The sequence below is a fragment of the Mizuhopecten yessoensis genome, unplaced genomic scaffold (assembly GCF_002113885.1).
Source record: "Mizuhopecten yessoensis strain PY_sf001 unplaced genomic scaffold, ASM211388v2 scaffold2329, whole genome shotgun sequence".
Lineage (NCBI taxonomy): Eukaryota > Metazoa > Mollusca > Bivalvia > Pectinida > Pectinidae > Mizuhopecten > Mizuhopecten yessoensis.
The window spans coordinates 65060-87716 of NW_018404492.1; the positions used below are offsets into that span (position 1 = coordinate 65060).

General features: G+C 36.4%; 2 protein-coding genes across 3 annotated transcripts in view; one reads left to right on the forward strand and one right to left on the reverse strand.

The window, feature by feature from the left end:
* The window catches only part of LOC110445563 (ankyrin repeat and death domain-containing protein 1A-like), a 54692-nt gene extending 39434 nt beyond the window's left edge, over window positions 1-15258 (forward strand). Inside the window, exons 3-16 of one of the 2 annotated variants that reach the window (XM_021490227.1) lie at window positions 717-820; window positions 2151-2249; window positions 4500-4598; window positions 4942-5046; window positions 5959-6057; window positions 6390-6488; window positions 6869-6967; window positions 7513-7611; window positions 8150-8248; window positions 8897-8995; window positions 9359-9454; window positions 10405-10603; window positions 11108-11236; window positions 11746-15258. In XM_021490227.1, coding sequence (XP_021345902.1) covers window positions 717-820; window positions 2151-2249; window positions 4500-4598; window positions 4942-5046; window positions 5959-6057; window positions 6390-6488; window positions 6869-6967; window positions 7513-7611; window positions 8150-8248; window positions 8897-8995; window positions 9359-9454; window positions 10405-10603; window positions 11108-11236; window positions 11746-11816 — 1496 coding nt within the window. In that variant the 3' untranslated portion in view covers window positions 11817-15258. Of the gene's footprint in view, window positions 1-716; window positions 821-2150; window positions 2250-4499; window positions 4599-4941; window positions 5050-5958; window positions 6058-6389; window positions 6489-6868; window positions 6968-7512; window positions 7612-8149; window positions 8249-8896; window positions 8996-9358; window positions 9455-10404; window positions 10604-11107; window positions 11237-11745 lie in introns of both variants that reach the window. The other variant, XM_021490226.1, reaches the window with a different exon arrangement.
* A 12-nt stretch (window positions 15259-15270) lies between these two features.
* Window positions 15271-22175, reverse strand: LOC110445564 (3-oxoacyl-[acyl-carrier-protein] reductase FabG-like). Its single transcript, XM_021490228.1, has 9 exons — window positions 22034-22175; window positions 20941-21080; window positions 20475-20567; window positions 19887-20025; window positions 17108-17148; window positions 16700-16769; window positions 16421-16457; window positions 16255-16309; window positions 15271-16078 (listed from the first exon to the last, which is right to left on the reverse strand). The coding sequence occupies exons 1-9, from the start codon at window positions 22068-22070 to the stop codon at window positions 15884-15886; spliced, it is 807 nt and encodes a 268-aa protein (XP_021345903.1). The 5' UTR covers window positions 22071-22175; the 3' UTR covers window positions 15271-15883.
* Between the last annotated feature and the right edge of the window lie 482 nt (window positions 22176-22657).

Below are 22657 nucleotides of genomic sequence, written 5' to 3' on the forward strand. Positions count from 1 at the left end.
GATGAACATTGTGTAAACTTATACTTGTGTGTGGTGACAGTGTCCCGGTGTTGATGAACATTGTGTAAGCCTATGCTTGTTTGTGTTGACAGTGTCCCGGTGCAGATGAACATTGTGTAAACCTCTACTTGTTTGTGGTGACAGTGTCCCGGTGTAGATGAACATTGTGTAAACCTATACTTGTTTGTGTTAACAATGTCCCGGTGTAGATGAACATTGTGTAAACCTATACTTGTTTGTGTTGACAATGTCCCGGTGTAGATGAACATTGTGTAAACTTATACTTGTGTGTGTTGACAGTGTCCCGGTGTAGAGGAACATTGTGTAAGCCTATACTTGTTTGTGGTGACCGGGTCCCGGTGTAAATGAACATTGTGTAAGCCTATACTTGTTTGTGTTGACAGTGTCCCGGTGTAGATGAACATTGTGTAAGCCTATACTTGTTTGTGTTGACAGTGTTCCGATGAAGATGAAAATTGTGTAAGCCTATACTTGTTTGTGTTGACAGTGTCCCGGTGTAAAGGAACATTGTGAAAGCCTATACTTGTTTGTGGTGACCGGGTCCCGGTGTAAATGAACATTATGTAAGCCTATACTTGTTTGTGTTGACAGTGTCCCGGTGTAGATAAACATTGTGTAAGCCTATACTTGTTTGTGTTGACAGTGTCCCGTTGTAGATGAACCCTGTGTAAGCCTGTTCTTGTTTGTGTTGACAGTGACCAAGGGTGAAATCAACTTCCACAATGCTGCCAAAGAGAACGATTTACCGGCCATAGAGAAACTTCTCTCGGACAGAGTGGACATCAACTGTAAAAACAACGTTAGTTTGTTTTCTAATTTTGTTTTGGTGTGTCCTGACTTTGAAGAATAAATATTTTCAATACGTCGTGTGTAAAAACGTAATATTTAGTTATTCTCCTCCATTGGACATTTGGAAAGATTATATTTTTCTGTAACAGTTAGATAGATGTTCACTTACCGATGACCAATTATAATAGCACTGCCATTGTGCAAACATATAGGCATTGCTTTACATAAGTGTATTTTCCTTTTTGACATTTGATCTTGTGGATAATGATAAAGTAAACACATCTTTACCAATCTTAATGGTAGGGAAACGAAATATCGACTCTTAGGGAAGAGCATTGACTTTCTAACCTTCGGCTAAAGTGAAAAAAACTGCCTCCGATTAAACTATCACAGTAGTCTCTTTAGGGGGATGATTTCTCAATCCTACCCTCAGGGCAAGGACTATCCTTTTCTTCGCATTCAAAATGTCTCATATGCGTATTGCTTTGTTCTGTTTATTGACCGTTTGACATTATTACTACACATACTCATCCAGTGTATGGGTATTACTTTGTTCTGTTTATTTACCGTTTGACATTATTACTACACATACACATCCATTGTATGGGTATTGCTTTGTTCTGTTTATTGACCGTTTGACATTATTACTACAAATACACATCTATTGTATGGGTATTGATTTGTTCTGTTTATTGACCGTTTGACATTATTACTACACATACACATCCAGTGTATGGGTATTACTTTGTTCTGTTTATTGACCGTTTGACATTATTACTACACATACACAGCCAGTGTATGGGTATTACTTTGTTCTGTTTATTTACCGTTTGACATTATTACTACACATACACATCCATTGTAAGGGTATTGCTCTGTTCTGTTTATTGACCGTTTGACATTATTACTACACATACACATCCATTGTATGGGTATTGGTTAATATTAATGCAGTTAAAGAGATGATGTGAATGAGGCCAAAAGTGACACAATTGATCTGGTTAATAAGATTCTTATTATATGTTAAATAGATAATACTGTATATGTAATAATAACTTTGCCCTGTTGTTGCTTCCTTTAATTGCGTTGTTTCTTGTTTAATTGTAAACGCCTGTATGACTCTCTAATCAAACAATTTCTATAAGCTTCCTTCTTTTATTTTAATTAAAATATATAACATGCTGATCTACTGATCACTGTTTTAAGTGTGCTTGCAGAATTCTCATTGGTTGAATCAATGCCAAGCTAGCTGAAATTTGCAAGAAAAATATTTTTAGTGCTTTCTTCTGACACAGTTAGTACAATTTGTATTTGATCTTACTGTTAATTTTTAACCACAGCTGGACAGAACAGCGCTTCACTGGGCTGCTGCTAATGGCAATACGGCTATCATTGAGAAATTGATCGAAGGAGGAGCGGATCTGGAGGCTAAGGACAAGGTAATGACACCTACAGGGCTACCAGCTATACATAGACTCATGTCTAATTTGTCTTGTTAAGATGCGACTAACAATTGCAAATGCTGTATGTTGTAAGAAAGCGAACCCCTTTACAATCAAGTACTAGTACTATACCACTTCTTTCTCGTGACGTATCGAGAATGTTCTTTCATTACGTGACGATCATGGATACATTTTTGAAAACTTGGTTCAAGATTTAGGATGTGGGATGTAAGCAAATACATCATACAACATACAAAATTTGTCATAAAATATACGGTTCATAATTATTTCATTAAGCATTCCTCTTGCTTTCCGAATGATTTAAACAAGTTTTAAATCTCTACGCATGCCGCTTTCCTTAGATATGTTATTTAAAGAGCATATTCCATTTAAGTTCCCTTATATTTAAAGTTTGACATCAGCCATTTACATCTCACACATATTTTTAAATCATTTTGATAATTTCCTTTTATCATGGTCATTTTCATTTCCATTTGCTGTATCTATGATTTGCATATTGGGTCGACTTGTTGTTTCGGCAACTGATCCTGGTGTGTCGACTACTAATCATGTTCTGTCAACTACCAATCATGTAGTGTTTATTACTGATCACGTTGTGTCGAATACGGTTCATGTTGTGTTGATTACTGATCACGTTGTGTCGCCTATGGATCATGTCGTGTTGATTACTGATATGATCGCATATTGATCATGTTGTGTCGACCATTGATCATGTTGTGTCGACCATTGATCATGTTGTATATTGTGTCGACCATTGATCATGTTGTGTCGACCATTGATCATTTTTTGTGGACTATTGGTCATGTGTAGGCAACTGGACATGCTGTATGGACTACTGATCATGGCATGTCGACTACTAATCATGGCATGTCGTGCTGTGTCGACTATTGATCATGTTGTGTCGACCATTGGTCATGTGTATCCTGTATGGACTACTGATCATGGCATGTCGACTACTGATCGTGCTGTGTCGACCGTTGATCATATTTTGTCGACTATTGGTCATATGTGTGCTGTATGGACTACTGATCATTGCATGTCGACTACTGACCGTGCTGTGGCGACTATTGATCATGTTGTGTCGACCATTGATCATGTTGTATATTGTGTCGACCATTGATCATGTTGTGTCGACCATTGATCATGTTGTGTCGACCATTGATCATATTTTTTCGACTATTGGTCATATGTATGCTGTATGGACTACTGATCATTGCATGTAGACTACTGATCGTGCTGTGTCGACTATTGATAATGTTGTGTCGACCATTGATCATATTTTGTCGACTATTGGTCATATGTATTCTGTATGGACTACTGATCATGGCATGTCGACTGCTGATCGTGCTGTGTCGACTATTGATCATGTTGTGTCGACCATTGGTCATGTGAATCCTGTATGGACTACTGATCATGGCATGTCGTCTACTGATCGTGCTGTGTCGACTATTGATCATGTTGTGTCGTCCATTGATCATATTTTGGTCGACTATTGGTCATGTGTATGCTGTCTGGACTACTGATCATTGCATGTCGACTACTGACCGTGCTGTGGCGACTATTGATCATGTTGTGTCGACCATTGATCATATTTTTTCGACTATTGGTCATATGTATGCTGTATGGACTATTGATCATGGGATATCGACTACTGATCGTGATGTGTCGACTATTGGTCATATGTATGCTGTATGGACTACTGGTCATTGCATGTCGACTACTGATCGTGCTGTGCCGACTATTGATCATGTTGTGTCGACCATTGGTCATGTGTATCCTGTATGGACTACTGATCATGGCATGTCGTCTACTGATCGTGCTGTGTCGACTATTGATCATGTTGTGTCGTCCATTGATCATATTTTGGTCGACTATTGGTCATGTGTATGCTGTATCGACTACTGATCATTGCATGTCGACTACTTATCGTGCTGTGTCGACTATTGATCATGTTGTGTCGAACATTGGTCATATTTTGGTCGACTATTGGTCATGTGTATGCTGTATGGACTACTCATAATTGCATGTCGACTACTGATCATGCTGTGTCGACTATTGATCATGTTGTGTCGACTATTGATCATGTTGTGTCGGCAACTGATCATGTTGTCATGACTTCAGAACAGTGAGTTGGCTATTTGTTATGCTGTGTATGCAACTGCTCCTGATTTACCGCCTGCATATCTTCTGTATTGGCTTCTGACGATGCTGTTTATTTTATTTCAGTATGGTATGCGGCCAGTTTTATGGGCAGCCTGGTTTGGTCACTTGGACGCCCTCAAACTACTCATTAACTCTGGTGCTACTGCTAAATGTTCTAACAAGGTGCGTTACTTTACGTATTCGTGATTCATTCCAACCTCGTTGAATCCCTGAATTTGATTATAATTTTTTATAGTATCAACTGAAAGTTTGCTATATTATAACGTTGTTTTCATAATCCATCAACATCTATGATGAAAACAACTGTAAAGTTTAGAATGAAACATAGTATATATATATATATAAAATACCTTTGTCTTTCTGTAGCATGGCTTGTGGCGTATTCATTATGTCTCAGTGATTGTTTTGTTTTCGTTTTTGCTTTTTGACCTTTTAAACATGGTGAACAATTACTGTCTTTTGATTAGTTAAATGTGCGTAACAATTCCAGATATCTGTGTTTCAGCAAGGGATGTGTATACTCCACTGTGCTTCACAGAACAACAACGTTAATGTCATAAATTTCGTGCTGGAATCTCTCGAAAACGTCGACGTCAATGAAATGGAAAAGGTAGTACGTATTCAATAAGTATGACAAGGTTCATGTCAATTTTCGAAGGCAAATCGTACACATGTACTCCTGTAATGGACAGGTAATGCTATGTAATTAGTATTACATAGAAGTACTAATATATCTACAATAAAAGCTAAATCATATCCAATTGCAATGCAAAGCTACTATAAATACATTTGTAATATAAAGGACAATGAAGTAAATATTCAGCTATAATACAATCGAGATCATATGCAATTGTTATGAAAAATAACATTAACTCGACGTATTTGTCGATAATAGAAGAAAGAGAGTATACATAGTCAAAAGGTAATATATGAGAGTGTGACAAGGTTGTACACCTATTTATTTAAAAAAAATGTGAATAGTTTACAATTATAATAATAATGAAATTACACAAACAAGAAGTACATACAGCTATTGATATTAATGAGATAATAGTTTTATACATTAATATAAAAATCGATATGTTCAATAGCCATGTGCAACGGCACACATCTACGGAGGAAATACCATTCTAAATTAATCTGAGTACTAGTCCTAACCTATATCGGGTTTTTAAGTGACTTTAGTTAGATTTCGGTAGAGACAATGTGTCTATAAATACCAACAATTGCAGGGCGTAACTGAGTTAGCTTGATTAAAACCAGAGATATTAAGATATTGAGACCTTGAAAGCAAAACGATTTTATTTTTGATAATAATGTGCTTCAGAGACATTATTGTTTATTACATCATAATCACAAAAGCAATACTAAATGCAACGCCAAATGGATTACCTAACAAAGAAGTTGTTGCAGTAGATGTTATCGAATTAAAAACATTTCACCAATTAAATTGATCGTTTTATGTCGATTCATTCCTAAGACCGTTCAATAGTTTAAAAAAAAAAGTGTTGTATTTATGTAGGGAGAGCGGACAGCACTACATCTAGCCGCGGAAGCAGGTCATTTAGAGACTGTGATGCGGCTCATAGACATGCAGGCTGATGTCAATAAGCGCGACAAGGTAACGGAACTTCCGCGCACCCAACCAGACAGACACCAGATAAATGCCATATGACACGCTAACGATCTTAATCAGCGTTTAAGGATGATGCCCTTTATAGTAAATTCACTTTGAAGGAACCAAAATATAACAATAAATGGTGCAACAGACCTGTGAATATATCCATAACAAATTGGTTTTCAAGTTTATATCTGAGTGCTACATATATCTTCCTTTATATTCAATTATTTGTAATCTGGTTGTTTGAAATATCTGTTGAGATAATGTTGAATTACATTTAGATTGATGATGTGTCGTTTTCCTTTCCTATTTATGTACCGTGTCACTGATAGGTTGGGGAGACAGCACTTCACCTGGCAGCCCGGCACGGTCACGTGGAGGTGATCAAACGCCTTCTCATGGTGGGTGTGGAAATCAATGACAGAGATGTGGTAAGTACTAACTACTCCTAGACCATGTAAATAGGGACGTTGTAAGTACCTTCTCCACCTAAACCACCACACCATGGACGTTGCAAATATTAATTACTAAATAAAAATCTCAATAGGGACGTGACAAGTATATTTTACTCCTAAATCATCTCATTAGTGACTTGAACGTACCAACTACTCCTAAACTTTCTCCCGAGAGAAAAGGTAAGTACTGACTATTCCTAAACCATCTCCTCAGAACCATAGTAACCAACTGCTCCTAAACCATCTCACTAGATATGTGGTATGTTTGTCAAGCCAATTCTTTTTCTGTGATGTTATATTGCACACAACCTTGGTCTGATCTCAATTTATTGACGGTTTTCAATTTGTTGTTGAAGGATGGGCGGACAGCGTTACATATATCAGCAGAAAGAGGTCATGCAGACGTGGTTGATGTGCTGGTGGAGTACAATGTAGGGTGTAACGCTGAGACCATTGTGAGTGCTATTTAACTACAGTATTGGTACTTGTTCTAATGTGTTCGAAACTATATGTTTAATGACAACATATTTCCGTTTTTATTTACTACTTTGCTGGTCACCAATATCTGTTAAGGTACCGTTTTGATTTAAAAGTTTTGAAAATGTCGCCAAGCACTTTTATAACGCATAAACATTGTTGGAGATAAGATGGCAATAAAACGAAATTTTAATGTACAATATAATTATGATTTTTCTGGTTTTAATTGACGATTTGATGAGCTATATAATATCGTTCTTGTTCGGTACTATTCTACAAAATTGCAAAATAGTTTCGCAAAAAGCCACATTAATGTATGCTGTAGCTGAATAATTGATATTGGTTATTTAATATGATGCATATGTATCCTGACGAGCCATGGAGGAGTTGAAATATCTCTGTCTAGTACTAGTATTATACAAAGCAAGATTTGTATTTGAATAGCATATACATAATATTAGAATTAGTTTGTATCAATTTACTCTCTCCACAACAGTAAAAATGCGTTCATGTCTCTTTTCAGAAAGAGTTTTCTCCCTTGCACTTGGCTGCAATGCATGGTCATTACGACGTAGCCAAATCACTAATAGAGCACGGTGCTAATATCAATGCTCAGAACTTTGTAAGTTTGTGTATTCAATCTTATACTGCTACAAATATGTAATGATCGTCTGTTTGCAACTTTCATAAAAGAACGATATGTATGTGTGTCATGTAATTATCATTATATAATAGAACATTAGTAAGATAAGGTAATGTGAAAATAACCAAATTAATAGCATACCTTACACCTCTTCCCTGGTTCTTAGGAACACTGAAAGTCTAAAAGTCGAGGCCTAGTACCAAAGTTATGGGTTTTGTTAATTTGTCTTAAAAGGTATTATAAATATATGTCAACTGGCAACATTTCTTGTAAATTATAGAGTTGTCAGGTTGCCAATATTGATAGATTATTCCATACAGTACACTGTATTTATACTCACCTAATATAGTTTGTTATATGAGACATGTCTAAGTTAAATAACGCTAGTTATAAAGGTGAACCATAGCAATAGGGCCGGGTAATGTACGGTTGGACTATCGTTGGTGAACGTTACTACTAGTACTCTGACACATCAATTGATACAGTCTAACGTACGGGCTATTTTGTATTTTAACAGCAAGGGAACACAGCTTTACATCTTGCCGCCACAGGGAATTACAAAGAGGTCGCACAGCTCATTGTGGAGTCAAACGCTCAAATAGATCTAGCAAATCTTGTAAGTTATTGATTCTTATTTTTCTTTAAAAACCAATTTTCGTGATATTTTTGCGATATGGTCAATCATTGACAGTAAGAAACCCAGACGCTATCTAGCCGTAGTGGCATTGCGCATCATTTTAGCAATACCTGAAATCCAGTGTAATTAGTGCAATTGGGTCGTTATACGATAAAGCAATGGTAAAACAGATATAGCACGTGCCAGTCAGATGTGGTGCGAGTCTTGATAATAATGCTACACAGCCAACAGTATCACATGTACAAACAACTCAAATCACGGACAAATATATGATAATGATAGGTACAAGGGAAGGCAATATCGAATTTTTTTCCGTTATGCCACTGGATGATAAGACGTTACAAAGTATTGTGATTTCATTATCTGCCTTATACTACCACTCCTAACTGATGTAGGGATGCACTGAGACATCATCGAGATTGTGTATGGTCTGTCAAAGATATATGTGTCATGATAACATGTATTATTGATGCAGAGATACATTGGACGTCCCAGATTCTTCAGATTTAGCTATAAATTAAAGTGAGTTCATGCTTTCCAAAGTCTATCATATTTACAGAATAAGCCCGATATGCATACATTTCGTTTTATAAATAGATATGAATAGATGTTTATATATATTTACAGAGGTCCCAAACACCTCTTCACGTGGCAGTGGAGAACGGGTTCCAGGACACGGTCGAGGTTATGTTAGCGGGGGGAGCCAGTCTGCTCACTAAGGAAAAGGTACCATCCTTATTGATGTTGTCCATTATAATCAAGACATTTAGTATCTGAGCGCTAATGACTATCAATTTACGAATAATAATGTCATAATGTATCAAACGGCCATTAGCTGTGGCCATTGTTTTGTCTATACGACAAATCTGTCAAATCTAAACTACATATATTCAATTTATAATATAATGTCAAGTTAACCTCACCAGAAAAATCGGGTAATACTCAGTTTGTTCGTTTGGAACGAGTTATGATTTCGACGTATTGATTTGATAACAATCCTTTTTGGACTTTTTTTTATAATTTAATGGATAACCATCCTTTGTATATCAGATATATTGTAGGCCATACACTACATTTACTTTTTTCCAGTTAGGGAAAACCCCGTTACAGCTAGCGTCCCGAGGCAGTTTTGTTGCTATTGTTGACATGGTCATCAAAGCAGAACGGTACTACGCTGTAGCAAGGGTGAGCATATAATATGTTTTTCCTAATCACCACGTGAACAACTATTCAGTTTTTTAATGTGTTAAGAATACGGGTTTATAATTTGAATATACAAAAAAAAGGATTGATCGTGGACCCCCATATGCGTTCTTATTGTTGAGGCACCTGGAACGACATAGACATGTTTCTTTCATTCCTTCAATTGGTGAATCCTTGTTTAGCGTAATGACAATATGATGCAGAAAAATGTTTGCTTTGTTTGGCTCCCTACAATGACAAAACTAAATGGTATACAGTTGTTTTTCTTCCTTCGTACATTTCCTAGTAATCGTTAAGTCATATATGTACTATGAACAACATGAATGATCACGGTAAGAAATAACTTGTGTGAAAAAGGGGACCTACTGAAAACATTCATTTTCTTCCTATTTTATGATCCATATATTTCAACTTAACTGAAATTAGTGACCGACCTACTATGGTGTGTTTTACTGCATTTTTAGAAACTTATCAACACGCAGTACAGGAAACACCTAACGTGTCGGGACAAATTGTTTAGCCTTCTTGTTTTGTTAGGATCATGTTGTTTTCATATTTCTCTTTGCGATTGTTCTGTTGAATTTGTTGTCTTTGTTCCAGCAAGAATTTAGTTCTGTTTTTCATTTTGTACTTTGATGTCTTTGCGAATATCTTTTATTTTGCTTCTAAATTTTCAGCTTTGATATTTGAATATACAATTTATTATACAATGTCTTACTTTGATTAAGATCATTCAAAATTGAATTTCCTAAAACCAACTAGCGCTGGTGACATTGACACGCTACTGACATACGATGGTTGACTTCATCTTTTGATTCTTATGTCTATTTGACATAAGACTGAACATAAACAAAACTACTGGTAATGTACGGAATATATGTCCGGACTGACCCTAGCGCTAGATAATAAGACGTAACCAATACCTTCCTCAGGACTACCACGAGAAGGAGCTCGACTATGTTGATCCACATCGGTACCTCAGACAACCCATCCACCCATCATCCATCCAAATGAAAGATATTCTCTGGCGATTAGCAACAAAGCAGCTGAAACCTGGGGACTGGAAGAAACTCGCCATACAATGGAAGTTTACAGCCGAACATGTCCGCGCCATAGAACATCAATACACAGGTATGTCAGTTGATAACATAGGTAATTAACAGTAACTGCAGCATGCACACATATGTACTAACGAGTAAGTAAATTCTCATTTTGTATTATCGAAATCAGTTTTTTTCAGTATACGGACTTTATTTAGTTACTTTTACTGTATCAGATTGGAACTCTTTTGCATTGTTAAAAGTAACAGGTGAAAACATTGAATACTGCCATATATTCACACAGCATTCATAATTATTCGTTTTATTTATTTATTTTTGTTTATAAATTGTCTTTATGGGCGTTTTGAATAATAAAGAGAAAGACGGAAAAGTGTAAGCTTGATGTTGGTGAGTTATTTCCCTTCATTGCTATAACGCTGTAGTCCATATGCAAAAGGGATAAGGTATCGGTAAGAAATATTGTAACGACAGTTAATGTCCAGGGAAGGTAAATGACAAATAATTTCGTATCATATTTACCATGAAGCATTAGGTTTTCAGGATTTGTATAGTTTATGTTTTGTACAACATTCAGGAACTAGCAGTTATAAAGAACACGGATTCCGGTTGATGATGATATGGCTACACGGAGTCCGAAAAGACGAAAATATCATGAAACTACTGTTTGAATCGTTAGTGGCAATTGACAGACGGGTGCTGGCAGGTATGGCAAGTGTTGTGTAGTACAGACATAACGATGTAGTTTAGTTATATATTCCATTTTATTTCACATTTCATTATTGACCATATTGTTTTTGTATACATTAAACAGTTTTCGTTTTTAGGTTTTAGGTTTTCAGGTTTTATCAAGAACTAAGGTCATTTAAGACGCCTGATTCCATGTATGACACCGAGTAGGATATGTTCATTGTATTGGACAAATGCCAATAAATAATAGATAATTTCATGTAAGTTAATGACGTTATTAATGACCTAAAGAATGCAAATGAAAAGAGATGAATTTCTCATTTGCCTTGAGGCGATTTCGGCACAAACGTAATCATCAAACCAATCTGTTTTACTTTCAATAACTTTTCAACTTGTAACATGCCCTGACGTGTGTTGGTCCCTGATCAATACATGGTATATAAATGTATTCCTGAGACTGTGACACGGTTCTGACTTTGCGTTTTCATACAGAATATGAACATTCATATTCTTTTTATATTTCAGAACAAATACGACGGCGTGCAGATTTTGGTCACGATAAATTCTGTATGGGCAATGTGTGCAATGTAGCCTAACTTTGGTGTGTACAAACAGGTGGAGTTAAACCGCAGTATAGCCTTAAGTTGGTGTGTACAGACAGGTGAAGTTAAACCGCAGACAATCTATGCCAGTGTAATCATTGGTGCACTTCGTATACTTAAACAGAAGAGGTTATAAAGTGATACCTATATTTTGTTAGCATTAGAAACGAAATTTTATATTTACACGGAAAACAAAATATAAAAAATACGTTCAAATAATTTTTATTCTTCTGTATACTTTAAACTCTGCTGATTGCCTGGTTAGACATGTTTGCTTTTACGGTAGACATTTTGTCTTACCAGTTTTCGAACATGTGGTATTTTCAACAGTATCACACTACTGTTTCTGTTTATTTCGTTAATGTGAGGTTCTGACATAACTTTATTGACATAAGCTCTGCTATTACATGTATGTCTACGGTGCCTTATATATTAAGTTGGGCGATATATGTATTGTGAAAGAGATAAACTAACGCACCAACGTGTCTTTAGCAGACCTACACCATTTTACTACACACAGTTATGCGCGAAATCTACGTATATCTATATTGCTGGTATCTTGAATTTCTCAAAGTATTACACGAGTCTTGTTAAAGGCCGTCCTCGTGTCTTGATCCTCTACTTCAATTCTGCCTTGTTTGATACTGTTTTTATAAGGTTGGATATGTAATAGGTTTTCTACAATAAGGTCATTGACTGAATTACGATATAGATACTTTTTTCACATTTTCTATTTATGGTGTTGTTAGTTATCTAGAATATATCATTTATAGTAGTGTTTGCAAGTCCTTTCTTCAATATGTCTGTACTTGGCGGTTGATGTTCAATGGCTTAGTTGCCAATCAAAATGATAATTTATTTAGTTAGTGCCGATACATCGTCTGTAAAATTATTTGTAAGTTGGTCCTGTCTGTTATTGTCAAAAAAGACATCAACATAGAATTATTAAATATACTCAATCACACAGTAGCTGTCAACATTTCTTTTATGAATTCCTTCAAAAGAACATGTATGGCTCAGGCGATGTTAGCCCCAAAAATACACCAACGTTGATAAAAGTATAGTTTGAATACTTCTGCAATACAATTACGACAAGTGTTTTTTTTAGAATCTAGGTAAATTCGCATCAATTTATAAAATTTGAAAATTTAGTTACTTTTGTCAGGGTTTCTATGTTTTCCTTTTTGTTTTCTTTTTTAATCATTGTTTACATTTAACAACCACGGATATGTATTTCATTCTGGAACAAACGTCTTCCCCTAAAGACATATTAACTGGTGCTTTCACTTTTCTTATACATACTTTATTCATTTAGCACTAATTAAAAACGAAAACGAATTTGATTTGTCATAAAAGTATCGGGAAGTAGTCAAATTTGACTTGATAATTTTAAAACTCACTGAAAGGTTTTAATTTTTGATGGATGTTGGAACTCAAGAGGCCTCAACCAAACAATATCATTTGAGAAAGGAAAATAGTACACGACCCAGTTAATTAAAGAAATTAAACATACACCTTGCTTATAAATGGGTTTAATGTTGTAGATGAAGCCTTATTCTTTAAGAAAATACCTCACAAGAAACACGAATGTATTACTTTCAATTAAGGAGCCAGCATGTTCTTTTTCGAGAAATTATTCCTTCTATCAGATTTCGAACTATACAAATGTCTGTTAATTATTAAAATCTCTTATTTCGTTTGTATGGTTTATAGTCACCAAATCCAGAACAATTGTTATAGTTAGTGTAATCATATAACTAATTGTGATATACGACAAGGGAAAGACGGATGAACTGTGTGCCGACACTGATTTTATAGTCTGTTCGGTGAAAACAAGTTATTATACTTAGTTCTGAAATGAATAACAGTTATGTATATGTACTACTCACATTTTGATTGTCCTTTTAATTCATCAGCATGCAAAAATTCCAAAAGCATTATTTAAGTCGGAAAATGAGCAACAGGAAAAGGGTTACCCTTAGCATCAATTACAGCTTCACAACGTCTGCGCATGCCCCGAATGAGATCGCGTATCCGGTTTTGTGTGAAAGTGTTTCATTCGGCTACCGAGACTGTTCCAAGCTCCTGGAGCGTTCTTGGATGAACATTTCTGGCAGAGAGAGCTGTGTGCAGCATGCCCCATGAACAGTTGAATAGTCTCTTGCTGTAGATACTGCTCAGTCACTCTTGCTCTATGTGGCCTAGTATCATCGTCCATAATGATGAAGCCAGGGCCGATAGTGTCTGACATAGGCATCAAGGATTGCATGCAGTAAATCTGGGTACCATTATGGAAGACTTGGGGGTCAGTTTTCCCACGAAGGCTTATGCCTGCCCACACCATCACTGAACCTCAGTCATATCGGTCATGTTTCACAACGTTACCTGCCTGGAACATCTCCCCGTGTTGTCTCTATACTCTAACGCATCGGTGAAGTGGAGACAGAATCTAGACTCGTCAGTTAAAAGAACCGGTTTCCATTCCCTAAGAGTCTAATTGCTGTGAGTCTGGGCGCAATCTAATCGGTCCCTAACATGGCTGGCAGTTAAGGAAACTCGTATTGCTGGTCCCGTGGCCTTTACCAGCATCATGAGGACGGTTCCTAACTGTCTTGAGTGGCTACCCGGGTACCAAAAGCATTTAGGAGGTCATTTCGTAAAGCTGTGGCAGTCTGGAACCTGTCACGCCGTGCCTGTATGAGCAAAAAGCTTAAGCTGTCTTGGCGGTGCGTTGTAGTCCTTTGAACGACCTTCAGCAAGACGTCTGGAAGGGTTTCCGTTAGTTTGGAAATTATTCTACATTCTATTCACCACACTTTGAAACACCGCAGGGGTCATCAAATTGATTTCCTTATCAAATTGAGCAACGCCTTACTTAGCTTTTGAAAGGGGTGTACACGTGGAAAAACGTGTGCGCGCTTTTATGGTTGACTGAACACACCCACACAGGACGATTTGGAAGGGTAACATATTCGCCCAAAACCTTTCCGGAAGGAAAATATAATATCCTTTCTAAATTCTTGATTTTTTATTCAAAATATAGGTGATTCTTAGCAAAATGTGAGTAGTAATATATATCGTAGTGTAGAAAAGGGGAAATGTGTATGTCTGTGCATTAATTACGGTAAGTACAGTAATTGTTTATGAATTGAGCTGATAAAATGATCAAGATTCACTACTAGCATTGAATCATAACGTCTTCACCATTCTAAGTTAGTCTATTTGACGGTGCAAGCTAGTTCGCTAGTTCAGTGCTTAATCCTATTTATTGTTTAACCAACGTTGTTTAGACTATCAATATAGAGTTTCTTTTGTATCTTCATAAATTTTACTTGCGATATCCTTTATATAATTGTTATCATTATACGTTGTTCATTGGGTCGTGTAATCTATTATGTTTGATGCATAATCCAAAAAAAAGAAAAGAAAAATATGAATAAATAAAAGAAAATATTCAACGTGTTTATTTCTGTTTTTAAACCAACACGAAACACTATTTGATATACATCCACTGTAGTTGTTATATCATGTGGCAGCAAATTCGAAATGCAAAGACATTGGCAGTATACCTGACTGTAACGGATCCCCGGAATCCCGAGACAGGTTGCTGATACATATAACTGTATAGCTGACTAACGGAATCCCGAGACGAGACATGTTTTGATATCAGTATACAAGACGTTCACGGAATCCCGGGGAAAGTTGTTGATATCAGCATACAATACCGTCAAGGAATGCCGAGACAGGTAGTCTTTGTCAGTTTTCCTTACTTTAACGGAATCCTGGCAGAGAGTGTTGATATCAATACAAAGTATTTACCAAAATGTCACGGAAAGCTGAGATAGGCTCTCGATATCAGTACTCCGATCTGATGCATACCCATGTGTTCACACAAATACAACAAATAATTTCAATTCTATTTTTGCTTATATTTTTGGCTGAGGCCTGCGAATTAAGTTAACAACCATCTGATATAAAGACGATGTGCATTATATTATGTTAAATCTAAATATGTGTATCATAACAGCCCTTTGCATTATGCTACATATAACAATTATGCTTCATGCGGTCATTGGCCGTGAAGCAAATCCAGCTCCAACACAGTGACGTCCGCCGTCGACATAAAGGGCGTTTCCGGTTGTGAAGGACGCCATGTCCGACGCCAGAAAAGCAATTGCATTGGCTATCTCCTCGGTTTTTGGAAGCCGTCCCATTGGGTGTTTGCTATTTTCTCCCATCATCGTTTTCTGCAAGATCTAGTAAACACATTTCTGAAGTTTATACAAAACATCATCCTTCAACGGAATTATTTAAACTGCAACATGAATAATTGATCTATTTAATGCAAACAAGCATGGTATGATGTAACAACTAATCACTTAGTACTTCACTTACTTACATTTATATTTATACATTTAGAAATGATATTTACCTCAGTATTTCCGCCAGTCATGCCATCATAGAAATTCGTGAACACAACGCCAGGTCTGTAATAATTGAACACATTTTGATGAAGATAGTATGCCGGCCGATGCATCAATTTACATATGTTTCTAGCGCTATCAAAGACAGAAACAAAATGTATTAAACGATCTTACCTTACTTCATTCACACGTACTCCAAACTGGGCCATTTCTGAAATAGAAAATATGTAGTATATGTCTACCATATATATCATTGATGACCGTTACTAAGTCGCGTCTGGTATCGAGCGACCTGTGACAATCATTTCACAGGTTATTGTCGGATTTCAATTGGCTAGCTATCACGTCCAGTTTATAGGTTTCTGTAAATTATGCTGTATTGCTATATTTCATTGCCTTAAAACATTCAAGCTTGCGGTGTATATAATGTTATTTTATTCGAGTCGCCCTTACCCAGTGCCAGGGTTTTTGTAAACATTGCCACAGCTGCTTTAGTCATTCCGTAAACGCCAGTATACGGCATCTGTAAATATACAATCAATTTACATTAAATTTACTACATCATATATATATATATATTGTTATTTTGTCATCGTAGATCAATAAAGTAGATTAATTAGATTTTGAAATAATTTAATATTTTGAAATTGAAATAATAAAATCCCAGCATTTAAGTCAAAGTCGCTTCGTTTGTAACTATTCTAAAACACGCTAAATACAAGGACTGAAATTAAGTGACCTTTCTTGTCTCTTTTTACAACTTTTTATATGCCGATTAAGAGAGAAATATTTTTTACACCAGGAGATGGAGCAATATTAAGTGACTGTCACATTGTGAAGTAAGAAATACACCCATCTTACCGCTTCCTCTGCTACAATGCTTGCAAGATTAACAATGTTACCTGTAATGATACAAGAAATCAAGTTTAGTATTTCCACACGATGATGAGATTTTTGGCAGTAATGTGCCTGCACCGCGGCGTTTCAGCCTTGGGCGATACACAGAAAACCCCGAAGACTGCCGTATTTAGAGTGGCAATTTATTGTTGTATTAAAGTAAAGGACTGTAACTAATAGAAAAGAACTTCTATTAGTATTTTTTGTTGATTTACAAATGAAGATGAGGTATGTCTATACTGACCTGAACATAATTTTCAAATGCTTTACAATATTGTGATTTATTTCTCCTGTAGATTCACGTACGAACAATACATAGCTCTAACAGAACCGCGATTCCTAAGTTTAACAATAATTATTACAGTATTAACTCTCCCTAATGATGTCACTAATAATTCGCCAAAGGTCAACTCGACCCAATAATTTGTATGAATTATTATGGACAATGTACTTGGTCGACATGACTGACTAAACTGATGGAATTAACCACATGGCAATGTTTATCGCGACAATGCCAGGGTTAACATCGACAATAGCATAACAGTCTCAATTACACAGTAAAATAACATGTTAATCATTGCAAAGGTACAAAACTTACATTATGGTATCACAAACTTCCAGAAAAGAAGAAAAGCTTGTAATGGCCAACCGCACGGTGTGTATGCCTTATTACATGTACCTAGAAGAGTTCTTATTGACACTACCGATACATATGCTGATTACATGGACAAAGGGAACTAACTCTGCCACCCTTATGACCTGTTCATTCACAGAACAATGACGGCACAAGTAATAGTGCAAATCATAGTAAAGTTATTAAATATACACAACCAAAATTGGGGACACAGAAACCAGGCAGATAGTTCACTTACGTATTTGTTTCTTTAAATGCCGTTAACCGAAAAAATGTTGCACAAGCTGTAAAAAACATGTTGTAGATATTTGAATTTGTAACTACTTTCTGGTAAATCTGCAACTTACAAACCTGTATTAATCGAACGTTTTAATACATAACGTGGCAAAAAGAAAGACAACTTAGCCGAACAGACTTTAAATGATATGATTGGTCGAAAAGAAGTTATCATCCCCTCGTTTTACACTTGACATAGTTTTTATTGATTGATGACGTGTAGAGGTGCCCCAAAACCAAATATAAACCAGATGGAATTAAATGTTTATAAACCGATAGCATTATAAAAAGGGAAGGGAACACCTGAGAAATGAGTGCGGTACATTATAGACAGGGAAGGGAACACTTGAGATATGAGTGCGGTACATTATACACAGGGAAGGGAACACCTCAGATATGAGTGCGGTACATTTTACACAGGGAAGGGAACACTTCAGATATGAGTGCGGTACATTATACAGAGGGAAGGGAACACCTCAGATATAAGTGTTGTACATTATACAGAGGGAAGGGAACACTACAGATATGAGTGCGTTACATTATACACAGGGAAGGGAACACCTGATATATGAGTGCGGTACAATATACACAGGGAACGGAACACCTCAGATATAAGTGCGGTACATTATACACAGGGAAAGGAACACCTCAGATATGAGTGCGGTACATTATACACAGGGAAAGGAACACCTGAGATATGAGTGCGGTACATTATACACAGGGAAGGGAACACCTGAGATATGAGTGAAGTACATTATAAACAGGGAAGGCAACACCTGAGATGTGAGTGCGGTTCATTATACACAGCGAAGGGAACACATTAGACATGAGTGCGGTACATTATAAACAGGGAAAGTAACACCTGAGATATGAGTGCGGTACATTATAAACAGAGAAGGGAACACCTCAGATATGAGTGCGGTACATTATACACAGGGAAGGGAACACATGAGATATGAGTGCGGTACATTATACACAGCGAAGGGAACACCTCAGATATGAGTGCGGTATATTATTCAGTGGGAAGGGAACACCTCAGATACAAGTGTGGTACATTATACAGAGGGAAGGGAACACTACAGATATGAGTGCGGTACATTATACACAGGGAAGGGAACACCTGAGATATGAGTGCGGTACATTATACACAGGGAAGGGAACACCTGATATATGAGTGCGGTACATTATACACAGGGAAGGGAACACTTCAGATATAAGTGCGGTACATTATACACAGGGAAAGGAACACCTCAGATATGAGTGCGGTACATTATACACAGGGAAGGGAACACCTGCGATATGAGTGCGGTACATTATACACAGGGAAGGGAACACCTGAGATATGAGTGAAGTACATTATAAACAGGGAAGGGAACACCTGAGATATGAGTGCGGTTCATTATACACAGCGAAGGGAACACATTAGACATGAGTGCGGTACATTATAAACAGGGAAGGTAACACCTGAGATATGAGTGCGGTACATTATAAACAGAGAAGGGAACACCTCAGATATGAGTGCGGTACATTATAAACAGGGCAGGGAACACCTCAGATATGAGTGCGGTACATTATAAACAGGGAAAGAACACCTGAGATATGAGTGCGGTATATTTGCTTAAGTACTTTACTTCCAGAGCTATAAGTGTAACTGAATTTATATGAAATGCCAACTAATATATTGGATCAATATGAAACATTTCACTTCAATGTAATATTAAATGGATCAGAGAGAAAAAAGCGATACTGATCAATGTTAAGCATTTTGATATTACACAAACATTTAACACAAGTTGTACAGGTTATTTCACTTAGTTTTAAGAAAATGCCTACCTTTAGATGCCTTAAGATGCGGAACAGCTAGTTGTGTTATATAGAGCTGTGCCTTCACGTTCAGATCCATCAAAGAATCATACATGTCCGATGGTGTTTGTGACAGTGGTGCAAATCTTCCTATCCCAGCATTATTTATCTATAACATAAACTTAAAAATTCTTAAGTAAAAATGGCAAACACAAATGTACAACCTGATTCATCTGTAAGGACAAAACCAGAAATCGAAACATTAATACAACAAAATGTACTGATATATAAATCAAATCAAATCAATGAATCTGCAAAACACGAAGGTCGAACAAAGAGTTTGTTTAGGTAATTGTTGCATTGTCTAATTAAGAAACTTTTACTTTGTCAGCTAAGCAAGATAATGTTAACTTTGTCTTTTACAATGAAAAACATTGAATACCAATAGTTTTATTTCATGTCATAATGATAGAGGTAAAAGGTCTTCATTGAAGTAGATTGACGTTCTTGCGGTAGAAAACCTTACTAAGAAGTAAGGTTGTCATAGGAACGTAGCTCTTAAGAAAGTCCTGTGAATCAGGCTTTGACATTAGTAGCAAACAAGCTTTAATATCTTACCAACACATCCAGTCTGCCAAACTTTGAAATGCATTCATCGATGACTTTCTTTCTGTCGTCTTCATTTGTGATGTTTGCTTCGACAGCAAGAACCTGCAACAAAACAAGAACAGCAATCACAATCTGATGCCACTGTAATTCTTATCACTCATATTTCACAAGATATCTATTCTCGTGTTATTTCGCGAGGATAATATCTAACCTTCAGGACACGCTTATGAAATCTTTTCTACTGAATCACTTAATGAGACATGTGATATTATCTAAGTAGATGAATAAACAATTCTAGAACACCAGCTAATCTTATAGCGGAACATAGTACACAACTTTATAATACACATCGCCATGTCTAGACGAAATTGACAAATATTCATTGTATGTGCTTTTACTATGATCGATGGTTTTCGTTAAAAATGGAAATGCGTTGGACTTGAAATATACGAAAAATTCATAAAAAGAATCTTACATCATCTTCTGATAGCCCTGCCTTTTTGCATTCCACTGCTACAGCTTCAGCACCACTTATATTGAGGTCGGCTAGTACTAGCTTAGCTCCATATTTAGCAAAAAGAAGCGCCGTTTCTCTTCCTATTCCCGCTCCTCCACCTTTTAAGAAGAGAATCAATAAAAAAGTTATTCATCATTCTGTTCACGATTTTATTTTACATCTTGTGTAGGAGTTGTTCTCTCGTGACAGAAAAATCAAAAAAGGTATTCAGGACCAAGTAAAATGTACCTCAATGTCAGGATACTAAGAAAAAAAACAGATTTTGCGTTTGAATAACAGCTCATTTGCATTCGTTTCTGTTGGTGTATTCAACATAACATGAACGATATATTTTACTTGTCATGTATTCTTAACGACACGTTGGGCAATACATGTATTTGCGATTGTATATATATATTGTTTTCATTTCGATAACGCTGTGGACTGAGATAGAGGGTATCGCTCAGCCGTGATAAAAATACATTTTTGAAGGTCAGCTGGAATCTTCTCCTGGTTTCTGACCTCACCTACGTTATGCACATTCAGCCAGTTGCTACTTCCCTGCTCACTCGTTGGTTTAAACCTTTTTTAATTTAAATTTGTTTGACAATACATCGAAATTCATATGGTACATTTTATAGAACAGAAAAGTAAACAGAGACAAGTGTCATGACACTTATGTAAACTTGTTACCTGCTTGATAAAAAAAATCAACACTAGCTACAGGAATGAAGTAATACAAGTATGTACAACAGAACAAATATGGGAATACGGGAAGGGGTAATGGATTGATATGCAGTGGAAACCAGGAATGTTCACAATTATGCTTAATAATTTGGTCATAGTATAAATAGTGTTAAACTAAAATTACTGTGTAAACTGTGTGTACTGCTTTATGACCCTATGTGACTATATTTAGTACATAGAGATACTGACTTTACGTGTGTCCAAAGAAGGGAACTGAGGTTACTCATCTGTGTATTTCCCTATGTACACAAGGAGGAGGAAAGTATATATTTACCTTGACATCATGGTACAAATGACATTTAGCGTACGAGACAGTTTACCATACCTGTGATGATAGTCACTTTGTTCTGGAGAGATTCCATCACTGGAGTTTCTAGTCGTCCTGCCCGTTGTCGTATCACCTGTAATATGGAATGTACACACCAGCAGGTTGGCTCCAGGACATCCTGGCCGATAACGTGACGCTTAGTCGTATAAGATAACACTTGATTATGTATAAGAGGATGCCCATAATCTGTCGCCTCACCTAGCATACGTTTAGCATTTTCCTATATACAGGCAAGGTGTTTGGTGTATGCTAGGTAAGATTTGGTGTCGGGGAACAATAGGATTTAATTACAGATAAACTATTGTCTGTTTTCACCATACATGTACATATGTATAATTATATGGGGCAACGAAGGATTTCCAACAGTGTGGACAAGTTTAGGTTGTCAAATTTTCGGAGCGATCCGCTCCTTTTTCAAGACACAGTGAAACAGAACAGTTACATGTACATATACATCATATTACAAGAAGATATAATTGATATACTATAATTGAAAATATAGCTATTATATAAAACCAATAATCCCCTCGGACTGCAGATGCATGTTATTATCAAATAAGTTAGTGCAGGAGGAATAAGTAGATGAAATAATTTGATAATTACATGCATTATTCCTGCAAA

Coding starts and splice junctions, on each gene's coding strand:
- LOC110445564 (XM_021490228.1), bottom strand. CDS start 22,070: ATGGAATCTCTCCAGAACAAAGTGACTATCATCACAG. Junction 20,568..20,940: donor CAGGGCTATCAGAAGATGAT/GTAAGATTCTTT, acceptor GTTTTGTTGCAG/GTTCTTGCTGTCGAAGCAAA. Junction 16,458..16,699: donor TACAAAAACCCTGGCACTGG/GTAAGGGCGACT, acceptor TTTCTATTTCAG/AAATGGCCCAGTTTGGAGTA.